Below are 12,374 nucleotides of genomic sequence, written 5' to 3'. Positions count from 1 at the left end.
GAGGTACTATCTGGGGAGATACTGTCTGTTCCCTATCTAGGGACGGGTTTTTCCTACTTTTGTTTTGCCTTAGAAGTCTAAGTATTGGCCTACAAACTAGTGAAATAATCATACCCATTAAGGATAACTTTGTAATGTTTTATTATCAGATGTAGTTGAAACAGTTTTAGACTCGATAATATGGAGAAAGACATCTGAAACTTGTATGGATAAGAATTACAAAGATATCTGATTAACATTTGTATACACAGATTCTTAAAACTATCATTATAAGTTTGAAGACCTCGACTCATTGCTGTACGCTGATGATAGTAATATAAACCTTGTATTATATACATGATTAAATTTATTGATGGGCCTAAATTATACATACATATTGAATATTCTTGTTCATTGACTACCCGTAAACTCCTGCTTACTTAATCATAGTTAGGTTCCAGTATAGGAACTTTTGTCCCAGGGTAGGTCTGTCATTTCCCAACGTCCCTGTGTAGATTTCTACTCTATAGTTGTATGTAAAGCAGTTATTGAGTTTTGATGCCTTGTCATCTCTGTTCTTGAATGTATCGGTGTTCCGTTAGATAGTGTTGGGAGTACTGTTCACGGGTGTAATATCTGACCTATATATCATACAGCTTTGTTAAGTCGCATGTCGTTTTGGAATCAATAGATGGAGCAGAATCTTCGGAATGTTAAGTTCCATCACAGTGAAGTCACTGTGAAGGTTAAATCTACCAAATCTAAACTTATTCTTAAAAATATCGACTTTAACGGCGCTTTGGTACACCAGAACATGTTTCGATCGACTTACCGGAACACATGGTCTACATGTATATATTGCAACAGATTGCAGTTTTTGAATTATCGGTTGCCAGGAGATGTGTTTTGATATGACTAAACGTGATGGATATTCTGACGGGTGTATGCTTTGAACCTCACAATACTGTAGGATGTACTGCAGGACTGACGTAGTAATAATTGTGATCAGAGAATGTCGACAAGGAACGAAGGGAAAAACATCATGTACAGGTAAAAAGTAGAGAATGTCACATCTACTCCAGTTATCAGTTATACAGAAAGGGGTAAGTTAACACCACACCTGTAGTTATCAGTTATACAGACAGGGGCAAGTTAACACCACATCTGTAGTTATCAGTTATACAGACAGGGGCAAGTTAACGTCACACCTGTAGTTATCAGTTATACAGAAAGGGGCAAGTTAACGCCACACCTGTAGTATCAGTTATACAGGAAGGGGTAAGTTAACGCCACACTTGTAGTTATCAGTTATACAGAGAGGGGCAAGTAAACGCCACACCTGTAGTATCAGTTATACATGTAGTTATCAGTTATACAGAGAGGGGCAAGTAAGTGTCACACCTGTAGTTATCAGTTATACAGAGAGGGGCAGGTTAGCGACACACCTGTAGTTATCAGTTATACAGAGAGGGGAAAGTTAGCGTCACACCTGTAGTTATCAGTTATACAGAGAGGGGCAGGTTAGCGCCACACCTGTAGTTATCAGTTATACAGAGAGGGGAAAGTTAGCGTCACACCTGTAGTATCAGTTATACATGTAGTTATCAGTTATACAGAAAGGGGCAAGTTAACACCACACCTGTAGTATCAGTTATACAGAAAGGGGTAAGTTAGCGTCACACCTGTAGTTATCAGTTATACAGAAAGGGGCAAATTCGCGTCACACCTCTAGTTATCAGTAATATAAAGAGGAGCAGGTAAGAGCCACACCTGTAATTATCAGTTATACAGAGAGTGGCTGGTACGCGCCACACCTGTAGTTATCAGTTATACAGAGAGGGGCAGGTAAGTGCCACACTTGTAGTTGTCAGTTATACAGAGAGGGGCAAGTAAGTGTCACACCTGTAGTTATCAGTAATACAAAGAGGAGCAGGTAAGCGCCACACCTGTAGTTATCAGTTATACAGAGAGTGGCTGGTACGCGCCACACCTGTAGTTATCAGTTATACAGAGAGGGGCAGGTAAGCGTCACACCTGTAGTTATCAGTTATACAGAGAGGGGCAAGTTAGCGTCACACTTGTAGTTGTCAGTTATACAGAGAGGGGCAGGTAAGCGTCACACCTGTAGTTATCAGTTATACAGAGAGGGGCAAGTTAGCGTCACACCTGTAGTTATCAGTTATACAGAGAGGGGCAGGTAAGCGCCACACCTGTAGTTATCAGTTATACAAAGAAGGACAAGTTAACGCCACACTTGTAGTTATCAGTTATACAGAGAGGGGCAGGTTAGCGCCACACCTGTAGTTATCAGTTATACAGAGAGGGGCAAGTTAGCGTCACACCTGTAGTTATCAGTTATACAGAAATGGGCAAGTTAGCGCCACACCTGTAGTTATCAGTTATACAGAGAGGGGCAGGTAAGCGCCACACCTGTAGTTATCAGTTATACAGAGAGGGGCAGGTAAGCGCCACACCTGTAGTTATCAGTTATACAGAGAGGGGCAGGTAAGCGCCACACCTGTAGTTATCAGTTATACAGAGAGGGGCAGGTAAGCGCCACACCTGTAGTTATCAGTTATACAGAGAGGGGCAGGTAAGCGCCACACCTGTAGTTATCAGTTATACAGAGAGGGGCAGGTAAGCGCCATACCTGTAGTTATCAGTTATACAGAGAGGGGCAGGTAAGCGCCACACCTGTAGTTATCAGTTATACAGAGAGGGGCAGGTAAGCGCCACACCTGTAGTTATCAGTTATACAGAGAGGGGCAGGTAAGCGCCACACCTGTAGTTATCAGTTATACAGAGAGGGGCAGGTTATACAGAGAGGGGCAGGTAAGCGCCACACCTGTAGTTATCAGTTATACAGAGAGGGGCAGGTAAGCGCCACACCTGTAGTTATCAGTTATACAGAGAGGGGCAGGTAAGCGCCACACCTGTAGTTATCAGTTATACAGAGAGGGGCAGGTAAGCGCCACACCTGTAGTTATCAGTTATACAGAAAGGGGCAAGTTAGCGCCACACCTGTAGTTATCAGTTATTCAGAGAGGGGCAGGTTAGCGCCACACCTGTAGTTATCAGTTATACAGAGAGGGGCAAGTTAGCGCCACACCTGTAGTTATCAGTTATACAGAGAGGGGCAGGTAAGCGCCACACCTGTAGTTATCAGTTATACAGAAAGGGGACAGATAAATGTGACACCTGTTCCGGTTGTTGTTTATACTGAGAGGAGACAGATAAGTGTTACACTGGTTTGCGGTTGTTGATTTTCAAGAAATTTTAATATATTCTTGAGAGCCCTTTGAGTGGATGGCTCTTACAAGATTTCGGCGTTGCGCGTGCGAAAAGTCTGTCTGTGGTGACTGAGGTGAAGGGTGAGAACCGTGTAGTCGTTCAGTGCCAAGTGAACGACGATATACATGTACGAAAAAATAGTTTTGATAGTGCTACACGTATTAATGTAAATTCTAATGATTTTAACGATGAAAATAAGCTGCACTGTTTCATCGAATGAGAGCGGTGTTCAACAGAGTACCAAATCCCTTGATGACGTCAGTATTATATTTATCGGTAGGCGAGCCATTTGTTTTCATTATTCAACACTATGAACTGTGATAGTTTAAAATGATTCTGTAATGTGGTGTTTTATCAATTGTTCCATATAAACAACTCTTGTCTCTCATAAATCTTTTAATGGTGTTTTTCGTTATGTTGTATTGTGCTTGTCAATATTCAAACGAGAAAGATGAGACTGATCAGATATATCACTGCATCTGTACCTCTATACAGAGGGAACAGATAAAATCACTTCTCCTTTTTGATGTGTTTGTATTTTTTTGTTTTGTTTTGTTTTCCATACTACTCTCTGTTTTGTTACTTAGCTCTATCCATGAAGTGCTTTATCTTTTAGCGAGTCTCCGCCAAAACATGAAAATTACATGCAACAGCGCCCTGTCAGAAGTGCTAGACAACCAACCGCGGATGTGCCAAAACCCGTATTTATACATGCACTGAAAAAGCTTACACACATGCATTACATATGATATGGTTACTATGGCAATAGACGAGGTACTGGCCACAGGTCGGTGGGTTTTTTTGGTTTTTTTTGCCGGAACTCCGGATGTCAAAATCTTAATGTCAGAACCCTGATGTTGGAGACATGTATCAGAATCGGAACCCTAATGTCAGAATTCTTATGTCAGACACTTGATGTTAGACCCCTGGTTTCGATAGCACGATGTCATATCCCTCATATTGAAAACATGATGTTTGGACCCTCATATTAGATGGTTTTTGTGATTTTCAGTTCATCGTCATTATACATGTACAGTGACGTGACAAAAGTATTGCAACAAACACGGCCGATTTCCTCCAAAAAATATTTTGGTACATTTCATTTGCGATTTTTGGACAGAAATAATTTGACTATCGGCATGAAACTCAGCAAGAACAAATTTCAGGGGGTATATTTTTACTTGACACCGGAATTTTGTGACGTCATGTTGTGTTTACATTGGACGCGGAAGTAGTAGACGATGGCTCGAAGTGTCAATGAATTGACACCGGACAAAAAGAAAGTGTTGCTGGATTTACATGCCAAGGGACATAAAAATTCTGAAATAGCAAACTTATTAGGAATTCATCGATCCACAGTCGGACGAATCTTCAAGAAAATTGAAACAACCGGAGCTTTGGAAAATCGCCATCGAAGTGGTAGACCAAAACTTTTGAGTGACCGTGGTTGTCGCAGATTATATCGGCTTGTTAGAAAAAGAAGGAGAGACGGACTTTAAGATATTACCAACACTTTAAATAGTTGAATCCCTTGTCCTGTTTGTACAAGAACTGTTCAGAGAATTTTACACCCGCCGAATTCGAAAGTCCATCACAGTTTCAAAGGTCAACCGGCAAAGACGAGTTCAGTGGTGTAGAGGAAAACTAGCGTAGACTAAGCACAAATGGCAAAAAGATTGAGTGTAGTGTTTTGGAGACGTATTTCATATAATGGTGTTGGTACTTTGGTAGAAGTTGATGGAAATATAAATTCACAAAAGTATATAGATTTACTTGACGAAAACTTGTGGCCTGTTGTTGCAAAGGAATTTGGCAATGGTGATTGGATTTATCAGGATAACGCGACCCGGCCTCATCGTTATAGAGTGGCCAATGCCTGGAAGACGGCAAATCGTATACCAAATATGGATTGGCCTGTACAAAGCCAAATATAAACATTATTGAAAACGTGTGGAGATGTATTAATTGCCTAGCTTGGTTATTTGAGGTCTGCTACGGCAAGCGAGGTTACGCTCGAAAGTAACCTTCACTCCGTCCCACTGGAGCTCTGATTCACTCACGTCACCGTGTAAATTCTGGACAGTGATATTCAAATAGCATTGTCACTTACTGTGGTCAGCAAGATACACATGACATTTAGGAAGTGAATTACTCTACCTCGGTCAGAGAGACATCTGACCTTAAGAGATGAATAACCCTACCTTTATCTATTTTATCTGTCTTTTTTCAGTTTTTAAAATTGAAATTTACATGATATCATTTTCTCTACTTGTAGGAGAATGTCCACAGCTGTTGTATCGCCGCCAGGACACTCCAAGTAAGTAGTATTTTAAGTCTCATCCCCAGATACAACACAGTGTGTTACATTTTATATATCACTCAAACATCAATATGGTCTGATTGATGCTGTCGACAGTTATGGTGACAACATTTAAACTTGTTCGAGAGAAGAATCCAATTTTTAAATCTGGTTTTTTGAATTCAGATAAAATGTTTACATATTTAGGTTAAAAGTTCTAGAAATCAAGTATTTCTAGATTCAGGTTGTATATGTATTTCTGTAAAGATAATGCAAGATCTAATAAAATGTGAATGTGTAGCACTTGGAGTCTGTACTGACATTATAACTGTCAGGACGAGGTCTGTACTGATATTATAACTGTCTGGACGAGGTGTGTACTGACATTATAACTGTCTGGACGAGGTGTGTACTGACATTATAATTATCTGGACGAGGTGTGTTCTGACATTATAAATGTCTGGACGAGGTCTGTACTGACTTTATAACTGTCTGGACGAGGTGTGTACTGACATTATAACTGTCTGGACGAGGTGTGTACTGACATTTTAACTGTCTGGACGAGGTCTGTACTGACATTATTACTGTCTGGATGAGGTCTTTACCGACATTATAACTGTCTGGACGAGGTGTGTACTGACATTATTACTGTCTGGAGGAGGTCTGTACTAACATTCTTACTGTCTGGACGAATTCCGTTCTGCTGATTTGGAACAACGCAATATTTTAGACATGATCCCTTCTAAAATGTGACCTCATAATTCCCCATTTTATTAAGTGAATGCAGTTGTGTCTCTTATTTTTTTATTGCACTGGGTAAGGGCTTACTGTGTTGGTCAGGCCCAACCCTTTGGAATCAGGTATTTGTATATATATGCATTAATACCCTTATAACCTACAGAAAAATAATCATGGTTGGATGTTCATCTGTAATATTCTTTATTAATGTTTAAAACGGAGTTGTCTCCCCTATACCAATTTTGTCTTTTATGAAACGGCTGTATTCCGATTTGCTCACTATTTAAAATAACATGGGCAGAAGAATGTTGTGATAAGGATTATAGTCTAGTTCATATTAATTTACCCGTGTTTACCTGTGTTTTTAACCTGTATTTTACCTATGGTCACCTGTGCCATCTAGCCTATTAAATGATAGCTATTTTATTGAGTTTTTTTTAAAATATATAAAATAGAAAAGCATTACATTTTATTTCTTTATGTTGATATATATGTCATTGAAAATGTTAACAAATTAAAGACTTTTTTTCTTAAATATATAAATTTCAGTTTATTTTAATTCATTATCATTTATTAGAGGAGGTTAACATTCACTAAAGCATTATATTATATTATATCAGAATTAAAGTTTTACATTTTTAATAAATTTGTCTGACTTGAATATATATTAAGTATATATTAAGTATATATTAAGGGCCCCATATTAAGTAAATTGATGATGATGATGAAATATTTTAGGATATTAATCATTATGTATAATTAAACAAAACATCCTTTGGTATTAATAGTATTAATTTTTTATTATACCTATATAAATTATTTTATGTTTTCTAAATGTAAGTATACTTATATTATTTAATTACCCAAGCCATCGACCTCAACAATTAGAAGATGACCTCAGAAGTGGCGATGATAGTGCTGTTACCAGATATTGAACACTGTTCCATGTACACACATAATCATTATGATAATGCAAGCTGATGATGAGCAGGTATCCCAAGCCACAATGATTATTTATAAGCGGGGGAAATCAGACTTCATCATAATCAAACAGTGTAGTTCATGCAGTTACCCAGCTGATACATTCTGCGGAATTTTCTCTGAGATTGCTTTCCGTACAACTTCGAGACATCTACCCAAAACTACACATGATAATGTGCAATGTGCTGGACTGTCACACATCCTTTAGAATACTGTGTTTTATTTTATTTATATGCATGTAATGTGTGATGATAAACTTTCTGCTTTTGCTATCTTATAGAATGTGTGTAATAAAATAACAAAAAATAAAATGTAAAGAAAAGTACGCAGTGTAGACTACAGGTAGAATCTCAGGTAATAGCTCACACAGGTAAAAACACAGGTAAATGAACTCAGGTGAAATCTATAGTTATCTGAAATTGGCTGTGATTGGTTTTCTATAGTCTTCCTAAAACAACACATTTCTTTGATATAAAAAGTGGGCAAATCGGGAACACTCCTATGAAACGACTAATGAACGTGTTTACTGAAACTGTGGGATGGTGTTAATGGCTGATTATGCTTATGTAGATGTGTGTGTGGTGTCTGCGCGTGTGTGAGTGTGTATGTGTCAGAGAGGGTGTGTATGTTTTGTACAAACTGTTCACTTGTCCACGGAGAAAACTAATTTAAATAAAAGTTTTTAGCCTGAAGTCAAATATCTTTGATAATAATATCAAAGATTTTTTTATAATGAAACAAAGTTCGTGCTGACATGAACACTGCTCCGACGACTATCTGTAGAAAAAGTATCTAAGAGACTTCATTCTGTATACAAATTCTTATTTTGCTTGTGATAGAAATTCCAAGTTAGAGGTAGAAGACACAGTGTGATCAGCGACTTTACACAAACTTCATTTTGTAGCAGAGCATGCCGAGGGAGACAACTCGAAATCTTATCATTAAGAGGATTCATAAATCGTAAGAGTTGTCTCCCTTCCATCAAAATGACTCCAGTCTCTGCATCATCATACTTCGTTACACCGGTATCTGTACAGGTGATCTATTAGACAGGTATAACTCTCTCCTGTGGAGCATCATACCTGGGTTACAACGGTATCTGTACAGGTGATCTATTAGACAGGTATAACTCTCTCCTGTGGAACATCATACCTGGATTACACCGGTATCTGTACAGGTGATCTATTAGACAGGTATAACTTTCTCCTGTGGAACATCATACCTTGATTACACCGGTATCTGTACAGGTGATCTATTAGACAGGTATAACTCTCTCCTGTGGAACATCATACCTGGATTACACCGGTATCTGTACAGGTGATCTATTAGACAGGTTTAACTCTCCTGTGAAACATTATACATGGATTACACCGGTATCTGTACAGGTGATCTATTAGACAGGTATAAATATCTCCTGTGGAACATCATACCTGGATTACACCGGTATCTGTACAGGTGATCTATTAGACAGGTTTAACTCTCCTGTGAAACATCATACCTGGATTACACCGGTATCTGTACAGGTGATCTATTAGACAGGTATAACTCTCTCCTGTGGAATATTATACCTGGATTACACCGGTATCTGTACAGGTGATCTATTAGACAGGTATAACTCTCTCCTGTGGAACATCATACCTGGATTACACCGGTATCTGTACAGGTGATCTATTAGACAGGTATAACTCTCTCCTGTGGAACATTATACCTGGATTACACCGGTATCTGTACAGGTGATCTGTAAGACAGGTATAAATATCTCCTGTGGAACATTATACCTGGATTACAACGGTATCTGTACAGGTGGATTACACCGGTATCTGTACAGGTGATCTGTTAGACAGGTATAACTCTCTCCTGTGGAACATCATACCTGGATTACACCGGTATCTGTACAGGTGATCTGTAAGCCAGGTATAAATATCTCCTGTGGAACATCATACCTTGATTACACCAGTATCTGTACAGGTGATCTATAAAACAGGTATAAATATCTCCTTGATTACACCAGTATCTGTACAGGTGATCTATAAAACAGGTATAAATATCTCCTGTGGAACATTATACCTGGATTACACCGGTATCTGTACAGGTGATCTATTAGACAGGTATAACTCTCTCCTGTGGAACATTATACCTGGATTACACCGGTATCTGTATTTTCACATGTTTTGGATGAGGAGGGTAACTTGCTGACTGGCGTTTTTGCTGACACTGTGGTATTCTAGATGTTTTCCTTTGAATCGTTCTGTTCGTGAGAGCTTATGCTTTGAGACTACATACAAGTCAGTGGTCAGGTTTGATCAAACGAAAATCATTCATAACGTATCAAGGGGGAGGGGGCAAAGGTTTGGGGCATTACAAGCAGTCTTGAATACACGTTCTGGTCCCAGACTGGTCAGTTTTCTCTCGTCTTTTTTTCGGCTATGGACTTGCGTTTTGACTTTACTAGACTCAAGAATGTTTCTGTATTTAGGATTCTAGCAGACTTTGAAATGGTGAAATTTCAAACCCAAATGATACAATAAATTGAAATTTAGTGCGATTCTGGACATATCATTTTTATAATTTCTTGTTTAACGAGATGACTGCACGGTATAAAATCTAGCTTCCCCTGTACATATTTATCTTGTACAGAAATCAATGCCGGTTTTATACATTGATGAGTTTGTGTTGCCGCCGCTGTAGGCAGAGCTTTGGTTTTCTTTCATGTAGAGGAGAAATGAAGGGTTTACATGCAAATCCGATTATGAATTGCTTTCTGTTGGACGTTTTTTCTGTATTTAGCTTTGATATCAGTAGTTACACGGTGTGTGTTTGATTGTGTTAGTCAAATATCACAATTGCTCGAATTCCGGGCAGGGTCTGGAGCTATATTTACCAACGATCAATAAAAAATCTATAAAAATCCTTGAAAATGACGCCAGTACTATGTATTTTTGAGGCTGTACGGGTCTGAACTTTCAATTTACAGATGTCCGAATGAAATTCTGTTCAACTTTGTCCGATGTAATCGATATCGTCTACTGCTGGCTGTCTATCATTAATGGCAATTTTTACCAATTTCGAGTCAGTTTTGAGTGTTGTTGTCTATTTTTGTCATTTTTGAGATTTATCGTCCATTTTTGCCAATTTTTTCTGTCAGCTTTGAGTGTTATCGTCCATTTTTGTCTGTTTTAAGATTTATCGTTCATTTTTTTCAGTTTTGAGTGTTATCGTCCATTTTTGTCAGTTTTGAGTGTTATCGTCCATTTTTGTGTCAGCTTTGAGTGTTATCGTCCGTTTTTGTCAGTTTTGAGTGTTATCGTCCATTTTTGTCAGTTTTGAGTGTTATCGTCCATTTTTTTCAGTTTTGAGTTTTATCGTCCATTTTTTTCAGTCCGTTTGATCGTCCATTTTTGTCAGTTTTGTTTATCGTCCATTTTTGTTTTTGTTATCAGTTTTGAGTGTTATCGTCCGTTTTTGTCAGTTTTGAGTGTTATCGTCCGTTTTTGTCGTCCGTTTTTGTCAGTTTTGAGTGTTATCGTCCATTTTTTTCAGTTTTGAGTTTTATCGTCCATTTTTGTCAGCTTTGAGTGTTATCGTCCGTTTTTGTCAGTTTTGAGTGTTATCGTCCGTTTTTGTCAGTTTTGAGTGTTATCGTCCGTTTTTGTCAGTTTTGAGTGTTATCGTCCATTTTTGTCAGTTTTGAGTGTTATCGTCCGTTTTTGTCAGTTTTGAGTGTTATCGTCCATTTCTGTCAGTTTTGAGTGTTATCGTCCATTTTTGTCAGTTTTGAGTGTTATCGTCCATTTTTGTCAGTTTTGAGTGTTATCGTCCATTTTTGTTAGTTTTGAGTGTTACTGTCCATTTTTGTCTTGACTAGATATCAATATTCAATGACTTCCTATCTGAACTGTATTTCCAATTTCTGTCTATTCTTAGTGTCAGTTCAGCGTTTGTTTAACCTGAATGTTAACATCCCCGCAGATTTTGGTAAATGTAAGTGTCCATTTTACCATCCTGACGTTAAAGAAATTTGTGTTCAGTAGAAATGTTGGCGTCCTTTCTCTAACCTGTTGTTTATACATGTAGACAAACGACCACATCCAGCTACACAGCATTATTTCTGTTTAGTTAGAAATCATTCTACCTTGGTGTTTTGTACCTCAGTCATACTCTGTTTGTCACTTCTGGTCAGTGTCGTGAAGATAGCAGATTGTTTGACTACGGAACCCCGTATGTAGCAGACACCAGTGGCATCTTGGCTGACAACGATGATACGCAAGTTTCAAGGTCGAAATTTCAGAAAAACCAAGCTATCTGTGATAATTGCTGAAAACCTGTTAGCACCATCCAGACACTGGCACATCTTCAGCTGTTTTAGATCAAGTATACGTTCATATTTTGAAATTAATTATCTTGACCCTCTTTTCAGGTCAGATGAATCGAAAATGTTATAAACGTTTTTTTATAACCAGGAGCCAACGACTTTCATTATTTCACTTAAATTCTGTATACTGTATAGAAGAGTTATTACATTTGGGATGAACATGAAAGTTACGAGAATAAACTTAAGTTGAAGGTATGTGAGTAATACAGACCCATTGGACCTCTTATATTGGGCATGAAATTAGGCACATATCTAATGGCTAATCCGTTTCATCTCCATCGCATAGTTATTCACACCATCAACTTCATTTCTTAAGGAATTCAGATCAAATCGTGCTCAGAGGTCAACTTTAACAAGACCTTCTATACTAAACAGTTGACATGTGTCGTCTTGATATTTATATTGAACCAATTACACGTGTTGTGCTGGGTTTTCTATACTGAACAGTTGACATGTGTCGTCTTGATATTAATATTTAATCATTGACACATGTCATAACGATATTTGTATTGAACATTGACACGTGTCGTCTTGATATTCATATTGATCATTGACACGTGTCGTCTTGATATTTATATTGACAATTGACACGTGTCGTCTTGATATTAATATTTAATCAGTGACACATGTCTTGATATTGATATTTAATCATTGACACGTGTCGTCTTGATATTAATATTTAATCATTGGCACATGTCTTGATATTGATATTTA

The 12,374-nt window shown here is 38.1% G+C and overlaps 1 protein-coding gene across 1 annotated transcript in view; it reads left to right on the top strand.

Annotated features, from left to right (window-relative positions):
- The window catches only part of LOC132556272 (potassium voltage-gated channel protein Shab-like), a 224,527-nt gene that overhangs the window by 78,544 nt on the left and 133,609 nt on the right, over window positions 1–12,374 (top strand). The window contains exon 3 of the mRNA XM_060220664.1: window positions 5,546–5,587. Within this exon, the coding sequence (XP_060076647.1) occupies window positions 5,546–5,587 (42 nt within the window). The remainder of the gene's footprint in view (window positions 1–5,545; window positions 5,588–12,374) is intronic.

The sequence above is a fragment of the Ylistrum balloti genome, unplaced genomic scaffold, assembly GCF_031769215.1.
Source record: "Ylistrum balloti isolate Yb309-2 unplaced genomic scaffold, AGI_CSIRO_Ybal_v1 Utg369650, whole genome shotgun sequence".
In the NCBI taxonomy this organism is placed as follows: domain Eukaryota; kingdom Metazoa; phylum Mollusca; class Bivalvia; order Pectinida; family Pectinidae; genus Ylistrum; species Ylistrum balloti.
Note: the sequence above shows the minus strand (reverse complement) of the source record. Positions and strands in the feature narration are given on the sequence as shown.